The sequence below is a fragment of the Thermobia domestica genome, chromosome 8 (genome assembly GCF_964235325.1).
Source record: "Thermobia domestica chromosome 8, izTheDome1.hap1.1, whole genome shotgun sequence".
Classification (NCBI taxonomy): Eukaryota; Metazoa; Arthropoda; class Insecta; order Zygentoma; family Lepismatidae; genus Thermobia; species Thermobia domestica.
In genome coordinates this window covers 262,029,013-262,043,729 of record NC_137461.1, presented here as the reverse complement: position 1 = coordinate 262,043,729, position 14,717 = coordinate 262,029,013, and the positions used below count along the sequence as shown (strand labels likewise).

General features: G+C 34.2%; 1 protein-coding gene across 1 annotated transcript; it reads left to right on the top strand.

The window, feature by feature from the left end:
- The first annotated feature begins 856 nt into the window (after positions 1-856).
- On the top strand, positions 857-13,276 carry LOC145693585 (succinate dehydrogenase assembly factor 2, mitochondrial-like). The gene is made up of 2 exons (XM_081769690.1): positions 857-1,460; positions 12,987-13,276. Exon 1 carries the CDS (start codon positions 982-984, stop codon positions 1,414-1,416), a length of 435 nt encoding a protein of 144 aa, XP_081625816.1. The 5' UTR covers positions 857-981; the 3' UTR covers positions 1,417-1,460; positions 12,987-13,276.
- Positions 13,277-14,717: the final 1,441 nt, after the last annotated feature.

Genomic DNA, 14,717 nt, shown 5'->3' with positions numbered 1-14,717 from the left:
TTAGTCAAGGAATTCTAATTTTTGAACAATTATTTCGGGTGGTGCGCCAAAAGTAAACCTGCGCGCTTTTTTAACATGTTACATTTTTGGTATACAAATTGACAATATACTTAAATCACCTATTTTTATTCTTTTAAAAGATGTAATTATATTTGTTCACATCTGTAGTGTTCGGGCGTACACTATTTACTTCACTGCATACCTTCTCTAATGTCTTTATTCTTGCAGTTTTATAAAATATAAATCGTGTCTCACGTTATACAAAAAATCATGTTTTTCATATGACTCTATTAATATAATTAATGCTTTTCTTGTTCAGGCAGCATTGTTTTGAAATTACAGCGAGAAAAACTTGAATTTCGTCAGGCGCTACTCTTTTCTGATTGGTAGTTGTATGGAAGTCCAGAAGAAAATAGAAACTGCTTCTATTTTTTCCAAGTCAGGATCCAAATAAAGACAGCAGAAAATTTCAACCTGAACTAAGGGCAAGTTACCTCTCACACGATCGTTAAGTAAGGTCGTGAGTTTTATATCGTGAATCTCAGCCTTAGTTCAGTCCCGTCTGAGAGGCTATACACTACTCATAATATATTATCAAATCTTAAAGCTTGTATCAAACTGACTACCGGTACTAGACCTCATTGCGTAACAAGCTCGAAAATTTGCAATCGCAACGCAAATAATGCAAAAAGACACTATTATTATGATTTCCACAAACTTTAAAATGTAAATTTTGCTGAGCGATTTGCGAAAATGAATGCGGAAAGCCCCTTTGTCTATAGTTCTTAGCAATAGTAGGAACAGGAATAATTAGAGAGATATCTGTAAAGAAGTTAATAAATATAATAAAGAGGAAGTTGTTCACTGCAAGGAGTCACTTTGATATAGTCATACTTCAGAAGATTTGGTGATTTGTTGTTTTGCCAGTCCGAACGTTTGTATTAGGGATTGTGAGACAACATAAAAATTTTAAACGAAAGTATGATTAGATACAGAACCTTATGCAAGATTTACCGAAGTGCTACAGGCCAATTTGGTTGTAGTAGTGTAGTGATTGGTAGAAATATTAGCACAAGTAGCTTGGAGCAACAAATTCCACCGTACGAAAATAAATCAGATGAACCTTTATCTACGAAAAAAGCAAGGCTTTTATATCAGTCACGAAAGCGAGGAATGTTAGAAAATGATATATTGCTTGGTACGTTTGCTTCAAAATATCTCAATATCATGTCACCTGAGTTATTAGAACAGTATGATAGACTAATCAATCTCCCATCCAATGATTGGGATATCTACTACTGGGCAACCGGAGTGAAGCCAACACCTGAGGAATTTGATAATGAAATAATGAAACTTTTAAAAAATCATGTGCAAAACAGAAGTAGGGAAGGCCGGTCTTCGCAACCCGATCTGTGATGGGAGATCACTTTTAGTGAAGGAAATAGCACTGTCAAGCTATGGTAAGTCTAAGATCGTAAACTTTAATTATCGAGTTATATTGTATTATAGGGGTATACTTGCATACATGAAATGCATTCTTGCTACCTTAGATAGTGTTTCTTAAGGAAGAAGGTGTATTAAAAAGTGCAGCAGGTTCTAGGCTACACGTCCCCACCCCCCCCATATAGGTTAGTAGCCAGGTTGGTTCGTTACTGTACCAAAGTTTAATATTTAATTCACATAGTACTGCCGAGCGAGCGTCAACGAGTGAAGGCGAGTTAAAGCCCTGCAGGACAGGTTTTTTCCGGTTTTTATTACAATTAAATGTGATGGGAGACCTGTGTTCTAGAACCTTGCCCAGCAGATTCACTTTAGGACTGAGTATAGAACACACATCAACTTGTGGTAGGTGTCCACTAAAAAGCGCTATCTATGCTATTTAACCGAGTCAGGACGTTAGCAAAGTTGACGGCTGTGAGGGGTACTTATGTAGAAAACGGGCACGTCAGCAATGGTGGGTATGCATGTAGAGTCAGCGAATATGATTATGAGACAGATTTCACAACTTTTCCCCTGTACTCAGTTACATTAGTTTTGAAAATAGTTTATGGTGCCATCCTATCTTCTCATAAGTTGATGAGTAAATGTCAAATTTGGGTAACAGTTTCAAGATGGGTAAGGGGGGCTTAGTAAAAAAGGCTTAAGTTTAGAGTTGCCCCTCCAGTCCAGAGTTGCCCTTGGACTTTGCAACATACAAAATACAGTGCTTAAAGTATTAAAAATCATTGCATTTCACTTAACTTCAGTACTCCGTGGGCTTCACAAAAATTTAAAAGGTTTACTTCATTATTTTTGCGCATCCGTTATACCTGTTCGCCATATTTTACAACTACCATGCTGCTGAAACCTTCCGCGAATGCTTCCGCATCCGGCAAATAGTACTAACTTCCACATATCTTTTCTCATATTAAACATCTCTCTCCTGCCGAAGTTACATTCCTAAACATCAAATAAAAACTTCAAATTATCATTTCTTACCTCATTTCTCCCTTACATTTTCCTGATTTTTATAAAAAGCGGAGGGGTAACTCTAAACTTAACCCCAAAAAACAGTGCTTAAAGTATTAAAAATTGTTACATTTCACTTAACTTTAGTACTCCGTGGGCTTCACAAAAATTTAAAAGGTTTTCTTCATTATTTTTGAGCATCCGTTACACCTGTTCACCATGTTCGCCATATTTTACAACTGCCATGCTGCTGAAACCTTCCGCGAATGTTTCCGTATCCGGCAAATAGTACTAACTTCCAGATATCTTTTCTCGTATTAAACATAACTCTCATGCCGAACTTACATTCCTAAACATCAAATAAAAACTTCAAATTATCATTTCTTACCTCATTTCTCCTGTAAATTTTCCTGATTTTTATAAAAAGCGGAGGGGTAACTCCAGGGTTTGAAAAAAAAACGGGTTTTTCTGAAAAAGCCCAACCCACCTGGGCCCATATGGGTTTTTTCGGGTATTTTCGGGTTTAACTGGGTTTTTTCGAAATATTTCAATGTCTTTGGGGTAAAAGTGTTAAAATGTGATTTATATTTCAAGATTATCATTGTCACAACTTGCAACAATTTTGTATTCACTGCTATTTTTTTAAATGGTCACCATTTTGAAATTTTATGTTGGATCGCCGCCAAAATGTATACAGCTAATTTAGAGTGTTACTTGCTCGTACTCTGAAAATTTTAACTTAAAAAGCAAAATTGCGCTTTGTAACGTGGATACCTGCTATTTTGAAAGAAATGGCAGCCATTTTGAAATTTTACGTAGGTATGCCGCCAAAATCTACAGGAAATTTAGTGTCTCGTGCTTGTACCCTGAAAATTTAAACTTACGAGACCGAAAGTGGTACCCTGTAGTATGTATGATACAGGCAGACGAACAAACAAATGTATATTGAATCATCCCAGTAGCCTTAGTGCAGGGCCGTAGCTTGTGGGGGGGGGGGGGGCACTTTAAGACCAAATTTTGTTACTCCATATACAATACGATCATGAATTTATAAATGAAGCATCAAACAGGTTCACTACATTACATAAAACAGCACACAAAAGATAAATAAAACAAAAATGAGTCATGGATCCATTTCAGTTAAAAAAAAAAAAAAAAAGTACTATAAGGAGCCCTAGAAATAATATTTATTCGTATGGCTTTGAAATTTGTCAATATTGTCCCCTTAATTGATCATGTATGGGACGGACTCAGGTGCGTAACTAACGGGAGGCTCAGGGCCCACAAGTTCCGGGAGGCTCATAAAGAATGATGGAAAGAGGGGGCCCAAGAATTAGTAAAACAACTTTTTCTAGGGGGTCAATATACACGTATTAATGCTTGACCCCCAGAATAAATCTAAGCTACGGCACTGCCTTAGTGACGTTCGCCAAATATAAACATCAAATATATTAATTCAAAACAAAAATATAATTCATATTTGTAAAATAAATGTTTCAAAATGTGTTATACGACATAAATATTTTCCAGCGTAAAATAAATGGTTTTATTGTTGAAGTTCACTTCCGATACTTTGTGCGTTCAATTACGGGAAGTTCCCGAGCACTTGTTGCAAGACGGTTCTCTCCAGAAAATTAGTTTTAAACAATTAACGAAGATATAATTCATATTTTATAAAGTAATTGTTTAAAATTAAATACCTTCCAGCGTGAAATAAATAGTTTTATTGTTGAAGTATTCAGTTCCGATGCTTTGTGCGTTCAATTGCGGAAATTTCTGCGGAGTATTTCTTTTCTGACTTTTTTTTTTTTCCTTCGAAAATGCAGCTTTCTTTACTGTACATCGAAATTTCCAGTAGTACGGAAGTTTTAATTTAGCACTTGAAATAATAAGCGTTACATAGTTTTCGGAACTCTGAGCATTAAGCTTCTTAAATTTGACATGAATTTTTAGGTTATTCTACAGAATGCTTATTCGAAGAGTAGCAACAAATAACTGAATTAAACTGTTGTTGTTGGAAAACCAAATTTTACTGAACAATACTTGTGTTACCATCAAAGGTAATCAAAAATAATAGTAATAGTTTTACGAATGCACTACAAATTTACTGGTAGTACCGGCACCTATTGCTTTAAACCCGTCAAACGTATGAGGGATAACGTCCCTCGGCGTCGCCGAATCGGTGAGCACACTATTCACGGAAAGCATTTTCTAAAATATAAAATTGCATATTTTACTTCAAATAGGCTATAAGCATAATCCGTACATTAATTTGTTCTATAATTATGAGGCTAAGGTAAGGTATTTTTTAAAATTAATTCAGTGCATTCAGAATCTTATAAAGGTCTTTGAATATTGTTGTATACCTTAACATGAAAGCATCTAATTCGCCCAAAGAAAGTCTAAAATCTGATAACATTCACTTTCAATGTGATCACCTTAGTTGTACCAATAATATACTAACAAGAAGCTCAAAAACCCAGGTGAGTTTTTTTCAGGTGGGTCCAACCCGAAAAGACCCGTTGGGTTTTTTCGGGTTGGGCCCACTTGGGCAAACCCTGGGTAACTGTAAACTTAACCCGTAAAAAATTAAAAAAAAAAAAGAATGATTTACCGGAGAAGTTCGTTGATATTCCTGTTTTGATGTTCAGTTACTTAAGAAAATATCGTACGGGGCCTGTACAAACCGTAAAGGTACTGTAATTGAAAGTGACTTGGAAAAGAAAGTAAACTATTTGTAACGAAGACAGAAAACAACATTCTCACCCGCCTTAACTCGCTGACACTCGCTTGGCAATACTGTGAATTAAATATTGGTAACGTAACCTAACCTAATTTAACGTATGGGACCATAAAGCGATCAAATCTGAGGAGAATGTTGCAAAAAAGTAAGTGAAAAGGCTGGCTCTCCCATCATGAAACAATATCCCAAATTTGTGCTGTCATAATTTCGCTCCCAATAGGTAATTATGAGACACCTGTTGCCCCCAACTTTCTGGATCTGATATTGAAGTACGAAGGAGTCCAGTTGTGACGTAAAGAAGTCTTCGTTATTTTCTGTTTATTACATAAAGATATACAAATATTTGACTGAGTTACAAGAAAATAGCTAAGAAAGAAAGTGAAAATAGCTACTGATGTTATTCTAACAATTTTGTGAGTTGTCTATAATAGGCCTATAGGCTTATAGCCTATATTAGATAGTTTCTGGTTACAAAACAGGTTTATGAAACCAATTTAGACCAAGTTCTAGACTGTTCGCTAAAAACAACTCAGGCTACTTCTATTTCTTTATGTTTTAGTATACAGAGTGGCCCAAAAGTACGTATACAGTCCCGTACTGATCGGTCATGACATTTTATATCATTTACTTATTGTAATCCATAAAGGTATTGACTTAGTTTCTTCATTATTTGTTCTTAATTTATTTTCACTTAATTCTTTATCTTAATAAATTAAAATGTTATACTTCTGTATACCTAGTTTTGGGCCACTCTGTATTGGCATGCAGCCTAGGCTATTTTCAACTAAATAATGTAGGTTTACAACTTTTAAAGTTACTAAGAAACAAGATTAAAGGACTGCCTAAACTACAGAATACAGCTTTTTTTTTTTTTTTTTTTTTTTTTTTTTTTTTTTTTAACTAGGATACAGAGACAGATTCCAGTTATTTCTCAAATACATTAATCTAGCATGCGCCTCATAATTACCCTCCGTATAAGCAAAATCAGATACACATACACACACACACACACACACACAAAAAGTAACTGAAATGAAAGCCTAAGAAACAAATTCAACTTAACCTATAACTGCTGACGTACCAGGCATCCACCAACTCCCATTGGTATTACAACAGTGATATTATTGCACGAGTAGATATAAAAGTTAATGATAGGATTTCAAATTTCAAAACTTTTTTTTTTTTTTTTTTGAATGAGTTTGTTAAAAAAAAAAAAAAAGAAAAAAGGGTACATCCAAATTTTGTAAATTAAAACTTAAAAATATAGACAAAGTATTGTGAAGGATGTTACTAAATGCCTGTGCTTTTAATTTGTATTTATCCTACAGTGGTTGAAGATCAGTGGGTGGTGTCTCATAGTTACCCTCACTGACCCTATATATGACAACACAACTGACGTTACGTTCCATTGAAATTTTCACCAATCCCTTCTTTCCTGCACCTATTCACTACCAGTTTCGTTCTTTTATTTCACGTTTCACTTTACCGTTGTTACCATGCTAAACCATCAACTGATTCATTTCTCTTTGTTAATGTCATATGCTGATTGCATTTCTGACATACTAGGCTACATCACGTTTTGAGCAACTCACACTCTTGCAAAATGTAATACTCATATGAAGAATTGAAAGCTGAGATACTGTTTGTAGTGCTTAGTGTCCAGATTTCCAGGATCTCAGTTATAGCCATATTGTTGTTTTAAGTTGTTGTCTCAGCAGTTTAGAGTTATTATAAATTCAGTATAACTAAATTCTTAAAATATCAGTAAGTTTTCACTTTAATTTCAAATTAGTCATGAATGTATAAGAGATGACAAAACATGATATATACTGCTAAATGGGAAAATTTAAATTAAGGGATTATCAACCTTTTCCAGCATATAAATCTCATTGTGACCAAGTACCGGGGCAAAAAATCAGAAAATAGCCAAAACGTCACTTATCATGTTTTGCCATCCTCATGTAGAAGTGTTATTACACATCCCTTTACTGTTATGTACAAAATCTATAATTGTAAGTTGCGAAGCAAGAAATAAAATGGTGGAATGAAAAAGTCACATTATATCTCCACACATTGAGGTAGTGATTATTGGATTTTTTTTTCTCTACAAAGGTAATCAAATAATCAAAATTTCAGTTCAGATAAAACTTGGTAGTACAATTGCCAATATGTACAACAATAAAGTTGCCATGCTTTCGTGATGGACGTTTTCTGAAATCATTTTCATATATTTTACAATACCTTGTATCACTATTTACATGTTGGTTGCACATTTTTTATGATCTTCATATAATAAATCATTTTGTTACGAAGAAGGATTTTTTTTTTTTCAGTATTGATAAATGTGTATTGAACAAAGAGTGGTGTCAGATTAGAGATTGCAGGGTTGGCTGGTTTAAACCAAGGTGGTTTAAACCAAAAAACAAAAAAAAATGTTCGTAAAAGTGTAAGTGTTTGTAAAATCTTGGTGAACACACATTTGTGGGTTATCACGTTTCACTCCCGTATATTATTCATATTATATTCAGACCTAAATTCCCCATTCATTACTCAAAAAGATTATACTACAAAAGCAACCTTTTTTTTTAAATAAGTTTATAAATGTTTATTTTGTGATTTTTTGTAGTTGTTATTAGTGTTATGTAATTGCAATCGAAGAAAAATTCTAAATATTGTTTCGTTTCAATGATTACTATTGATAAAATACATCGAAAATGCCATATTTTATGTGTGTGTGTGTGTGTGGGGTCATACAGACCCCACGAGAGGCATATAGTGAAATAAGTATCTTTGGTATCTATTTATGTATAAATGAGTCTGAGCCAAAGTGGACTCAAATAATTCGTATCTTGATTCACTTTTCTTATTGATATGCAGATTAAGTCGTTGTATTTCTTTAATTTGAACCAATAAAAGTCGTTGTTAACTAACTTGAACTAAATGAGTTCTTCTGCGCTCCGTAGTACTTTGAAATTGTTCATATGTAATTCTGTATAATGGTTTCACTTGTGCAACTGTTTATCTGTTTGTCCTTCTGAAATTAGTCTTGACAGTTATATTAAGAAGCATGTAAAAATCAGTACAACGTTTTTTTTTTTTTATCAGCATTCCTTCGTGAGTGAGTCGGCACACGTATCGCATTTGTGGCCAATTAGTCCTGGTTCCGAGTTCAAATGGAGGACAATTTCGGGTGTAACTCGAGAAGCGGTTTTTATTCCGCTTTAAGCTTATGTGACCCCTTCCAGCATAATTCGGTTGTTGCATAATAACATCAGGGCGAAACAAACTTATTTCTGTCCATATATGATATGAATATATAGAGGAAATTATTTAAACCATAAAAACCTGGTTTAAATAAAAAAAACCTGGTTTAAACAAAAAAAACTGTTTTTTTGGTTTTTTTAAATAAAAACCCTGGTTTTTTGCCAACCCTGAGAGATTGGCTTCGCTAAAAATAGCATTATGGCGAAACTTAGCAGAAATCCATAATATGTCAATAATGTTACAATCTTGTTGATAAATCGTAGTAGACTGATTGAAATGGAACTTTCACAACCGGAAAGAAATACATCTAAAAGTTAAATCTGCTAATGTAATGTACAAAAATGAAACTGATTTTGTGTGCGTGTCGAACCACGGGCAAAAGGCTGAACCGATTGGAATGATCTTTGGAGGATAGTGCCTACCTCAAGCTGGATTTTTATCATGTATTTTTGATTAAAAGGCGTATCCTAATTGAATAGGAGTTCAAAAATTTTATACCAAAAATAGATTGTCTTACGGGGTTTTATAATTTTTCTTCTATTGAAATACGTACCTTAAGGAGGGAAGGAGTTCAGATTCGTAACCGTGTTGTCCACTGCGTTTCAACTAATTATTAATACGAGGATGACTCAGAGGGTAATGCAGGGTTCCCACATTCTGGAAAATCAGGGAATGTCAGGGAAATGAAAACATGTCAGGGAAATAATCCATTTTGTATAAAATGTCATGGAGAGTCAAAGAATACTGACTTATACAGTCTCATGACTTCAGAGAATACGAAGAGAAAATGGACAGCATCAGGTTAGATGACTTCTTTGCAAAGGTAATGTCTAAGAAACAAGAATGTTCTGATTTGTGGAATATTGTGAAAATGTTTAATTTCATCTCACTGCAATGTCTCAGTGGAGAGCGGGTTTTTAGTCAATAAGACACTTATTGTAGAAAACCAAGTTGAGGATTCTCTGGTAGCACAGAGGTGGGTGAATGATGCAATTATGTACTATGGAGGTTTAGAATCTGTTCCTGTTAATCGAAGAATGCTTCTCTCAGTTCCTTCAGCTCGGAGACACAATGATGAAACCTTAAACAGAAACGAATCAAAATTGTACTAGAAAGTAAAATCAAAGATGAAAAAAGAAAACTAAGTGCTGAAGTTAAGAAATTGAAAGCAAAGAAGAAACAAATGGAATAATGTTACAAACAAAATTCTCTCACTCTCTTACGCTCTCTTAGAACAAATTCAAGAACAGAAAGCAAAACAAAATTCTGTTTAAAAGATGTAAATGTGAGGATTAACGTCTCAGAGTTGGCAGTATTATGACTATTAGTGGGCCAAGGTGGCTTAAAGGTAGAGCGTTCACCTCTGGTGCATGGAGTCCTTGGTTCGATCCCAGCTCGCGCTAGGTTAATTTTGTGATGGACAAACACCGTGTGCGTGGATTTTCTCCCGTTTCCTTCCACTTTTCTTCATTTCATTCATTTCTTATCATCACCATCTCCTTTAGTGTAGACGGCATAGCCGTAGAATGTAAAACTTAAAGATTTCATTCATTTCATTTTAGGATTGATAGTAATAGGTCACATAGAGTTGGCAATATATTTTTGACTGCTTGTTATATTGCTTTTTATTTATTATTTTTTTCAAGCAAAAAAAAATCCAAGGTGTGTGGTATTGTATCATACATATATTATTTTTTTGACTGCATGTTATATTGCTTTTTATTTATTATTTTTTTCAAGCAAAAAAAAATCCAAGGTGTGTGGTATTGTATCATACATATATTATTTTTTTGACTGCATGTTATATTGCTTTTTATTTATTATTTTTTTCAAGCAAAAAAAAATCCAAGGTGTGTGGTATTGTATCATACATATATTATTATATACTTACTTTATAAATTTTGTGTAAATAACAATGATTTATACTGAACATAACAAATATGTAAATGACAAGTAAAGGAGTGTGTTGGACAGATATGAGGATAAGGAGGCCGTTATGTATGATAGAACTTGCCCCATATATTCCCATTTATATTCAAGAATTTATGTCAGGGAAAACAAGAATTTGTGTCAGGGAAATCGAGCTTCTTTTTTGTGGGAACGCTGTAATGTCTCCAAGCCTACTACTTGGCCAATAGTACTGCAACATTCTGAACTATTTATCATTAATGCACTGATGTTTAAGCTATAGAATGTCGCTTGTTTCTCGTTCCAGAGTAATGGAGCATTCCATGGTACCCAGCGGTGACGTCCGGTTGAAACAGTGGGCTGTCATTGAATTTCTGACTGCAGGCATTCAGATGTCTAACCTGACACCCTAAAGCGACTGCGGGTCAGATTAAGGATATAAACTTAAGGGTCACCTTAGAGGCCAATGTTACAGTTGTGACGCAAAGGTGGAAGCAGCAGTTCGGCAATGCTGTCGCCAGCTGCTACCACAATTCTTCGCCGACGACATGAAAAACCTTATTTCGCGTTGGCGCAAGTGTGTTACCCGTAATGGGGACTATGTTGAAAAATTACAAAAGCAACTTTTTAATAAGGTTATGAATGTTTCTTTTGTGATTTTTTTATTTATTATTATTATTGTTATGCAATTGAAATGAAAGAACAATTCTAAATATTGTTTCATTTTAATAATATTTACTATTGATAAAATACATCGAAATGCTGTACTTTTGCGGCGAGGGGTCATACAAACCCCACGAGAGGCATTTATTGAAATTAGAAGTATCTTTAGTATCTGTTTATGATAAATTGGTCAGAGCCAAAGTGGACTCAAATAATTCGTATCTTTATTCACTTTTCACTTTATGCAAATTATGTCGTTGTATTTCTTTAACTTGGACTAATGAAAGTCGTAGTGAACCAACTTGGACTAAATAACTTCTTCTGTACTCTGCAGTATTTTGAAATTGTCCATATGTAATTCTATATAATGATTTCACTTGTTCAGCTGTTTATCTTTTTGTTCTTCTGAAGTGACTGTTGACAATTATATTAACAAGTATGTAAAGATCAGTGCAACGTATTTTTATCAGGAGTCCTTCGTGACTGAGTCGGCAGACATACCGCATTTATGCCCAATTAGTCCCGGTTTCGAGTTCAAATGGAGAACGATTTCTCTCGGATGTAAGCCGAGAAACGGTTTGGTTTCCGCTTTAAGCTTATGTGACCCCTTCCAGCATAACCCGGTTGTTGCATACTAACACCAAGACGAAACAAACTTATTTCTGTCCATATGTGATATTAATACATAGAGCAAATTATTTAAACGAAAAAAAAAACTGGTTTAAACAAAAAAGTTTTTTTTTTCAATAAAAAACATGGTTTTTGCCAACCCTGATTTCTACCTATTGGATAATTGAAATGTTCCTCCCAATAGGTAGAAATATTGTTATATGAGATTCTTTTGTTCCTTGTTCTTTCAAGATGTTCCAAATGCACAAATGTTCCATAAAATAATTGAGATATTCCTTTTTTCACAACTTCACGAAACCTATATCTTTTTTTTCATTAGCATTGGAAAGCCTGATATCAAAATTCGTTGTCATTTATGGTTTTGCTTTTAAGCTTCTGTTCCTAACATCAGTATATTCTGTTTTTATTAGTTCACAGTAGCTTCTCTTTCCGACATCAGTATATTCTGCTTTTATTAGTTCACAGTAGCTTCTGTTCCTAACATCAGTATATTCTGCTTTTATTAGTTCACAGTAGCTTCTCCTTCCGACATCAGTATATTCTGCTTTTATTAGTTCACAGTAGTTTCTCTTCCTGACATCAGTATATTCTGCTTTTATTAGTTTACAGTAGCTTCTCTTCCTGACATCAGTATATTCTGCTCCTTATTAGTTCACAGTAGCAGCACAGTATATTCTGCTTTTATGAGTTTACAGGTGGTTCTGTTCCTGACATCATTATATTATGATCGATCGAAACGGCGATATCATCGAGATGGTGTTGACAGGCGAAGGCTAAGATGCTAAAACTATTGTGAATCGTAGGGTTTGGCTGCCAGTTAGATAAAAGATAACATCGCAGCCTGTTGCGTTTCCTGTGTGAATACTAAGTTATATGGTTGGGTTCCGTTGATAACAGTGTGTGAGGAATCAGTTCCTGTATTTTTTTCCCATTAACTTAAAAAAAAACACTTTAAAGGAGTCTAGGACTTATTTCCTTTATTTAGTTGAAAAAATGGAAAGTAATCATTTTACGGGGAAAATAAAATTATATAATGTAAAACATGCTAGAAAAAGCGCGAAACTTACTGAAAAAACGTAAATTCTGGCAACCATAGTTGTAGTTTAAGTGTGAGTCGTACAAGAAAAATAAAATTGTTTTTTTCCTTTAAATAGTACTTTATGCTGGTGTTACTTCTACAAGAAACATATATTTATATTGTTTGTTTGGTTTTATACAACGCTGTAAATGCTTTAATTTTTTTTCTATAGTAATGATTATGCATATATTAAAGTGGAATCTAAAATTGTTCAGGATTAGTCTGACATTTTCTTTCTCTTTCTTTTTCCAGAGTTACCAAAATGATTTGATGACCAAGATGGTTTGATGACAGAAGGTCCTGAGCTCCTGTTTGGTTTCGAACGGTTGAACTGTTAGCTGCACGTTAGTTATGTTTGCTTTGAGTCACGGATTAGGTTGTGAAATTTGATATTGTAGACCTGACTAACTGATGGTACTTACTGTAAGAAATCGTGAGTGAGCTGTATGACAGATGTCAGTAGTGGAAACAAAAGCCATAAGCAATATGTTGATGTAAATTATTGTATATTTTACGGTATAATAAAAATGTCAACTAGACAACTTGTTGCTTTCGATGTCAGAAATCTCGTAGTTTTCAAGATGTAATGTAGCAGTATCGGTTGGAGCTAAGGTTATACTCACGCAGAAGGATCTTGAGAGGTAGCCTAACCTGAAATTTTATACTTTATATTGGATAAAATCACATATCAAACCTCTGTAGTGAAGGTTCTTATCTTATTACTCCTTCCCATCAGGAAATCGTTTTGTGGGATAAAGTCTGACTACACTTTTTCTTGTGTATGTTTTTTGTGCTTGGGCATTGTCACCAGAAAAGAAATATGTCCAACATAGGTGTTTCTTGTTAAATAACTTCTGAACGAAAGAACAATTTGAGTACGTTTTTCTTTGTTGCAGACACACCATGATTGTGTTTGCACATTATCGGAACTTGGGACTCAAATTAGATTTGGGAGTTAGATATTTACAAAATAATATTACTATTATTATTGTTTTTCTTCTGACTGAGTAGTAGACTAAAAGATGTGGGGAACTGAAAATAGAAAGTTGTCGGGAAGCACTACGTAAAATGAAACATAGTAGGAAGGAAAACCAGCACTAATTTGTTTGTTAGAAAATACGGGTTGTATTATATTTGATTTGTTTATTAAATTCGGATACTATAGTGTGTATGTTGAATTCCTTGTATGTAATTTGTGGGTCTAGGGTATTCACAGCGTCAGAAACCGTTAAAAGGACAAAACGGTTGAATGTCCGAGGAGCTATTTGAAGGACAATAGTTGGTGTATTCAATATTAATAGGAAGGGCAATAAAGAATATTGGCTACCGAAAGATTTGCATTAGGGTTATCACTTTCGAATAGTGGTAGTGAATCAAATGTGATTAGATGTCCGGCGAATCAGTATTGCGGATTAGAACGGCATAAATAAACCTAACCTCGTCGCAGCAATCACATGAATCTTCTCTTTGCAGACAGATATGAATTTATTCTTTGAGAGCATTAACAAAAGGTACTTCCTTTAACATTTTTTTTATAGCACCATCGTTGCCTCGATGACTTGTTACATTACTTGTTATAGTGATTACCAGCGTTATAAACTAAATGCAAAGCTATTTGCATTAAGTCTTTTCTTATGTTTTGCTGCTGCGCATTCTTAGCGTCGTACGCAGTCGCAATTGCCCGTAACTTTTTAATATCCCAGGTATAAATGATTTCTCTCTCCTTTTTCTTTTCTTTCTTTTAACACTTGAATGAATGCCGCAGCGGTTGAGATGTTGGCATTACTTACAACATTCATGATCCTATTTTCCAACCTTTTCTTTAAATCTTCTTGTAATTGAATGTGATAGTACTATGATTTTCTTGGTTACACTGAGGATACTATTGTTTTGATAGTCTTATTTTTTTCCTTCCTAGTTCCCTTCCGTATCAAAATGAAAATTTTAAATTGTACTTTTTATATATGTATACGAGCAGAGTAA

Bases quoted from the DNA above. Each gene is read 5' to 3' on its own strand.
- LOC145693585 (XM_081769690.1), top strand. From the start codon at position 982: ATGATTAGATACAGAACCTTATGCAAGATTTACCGAAGTGCTACAGGC.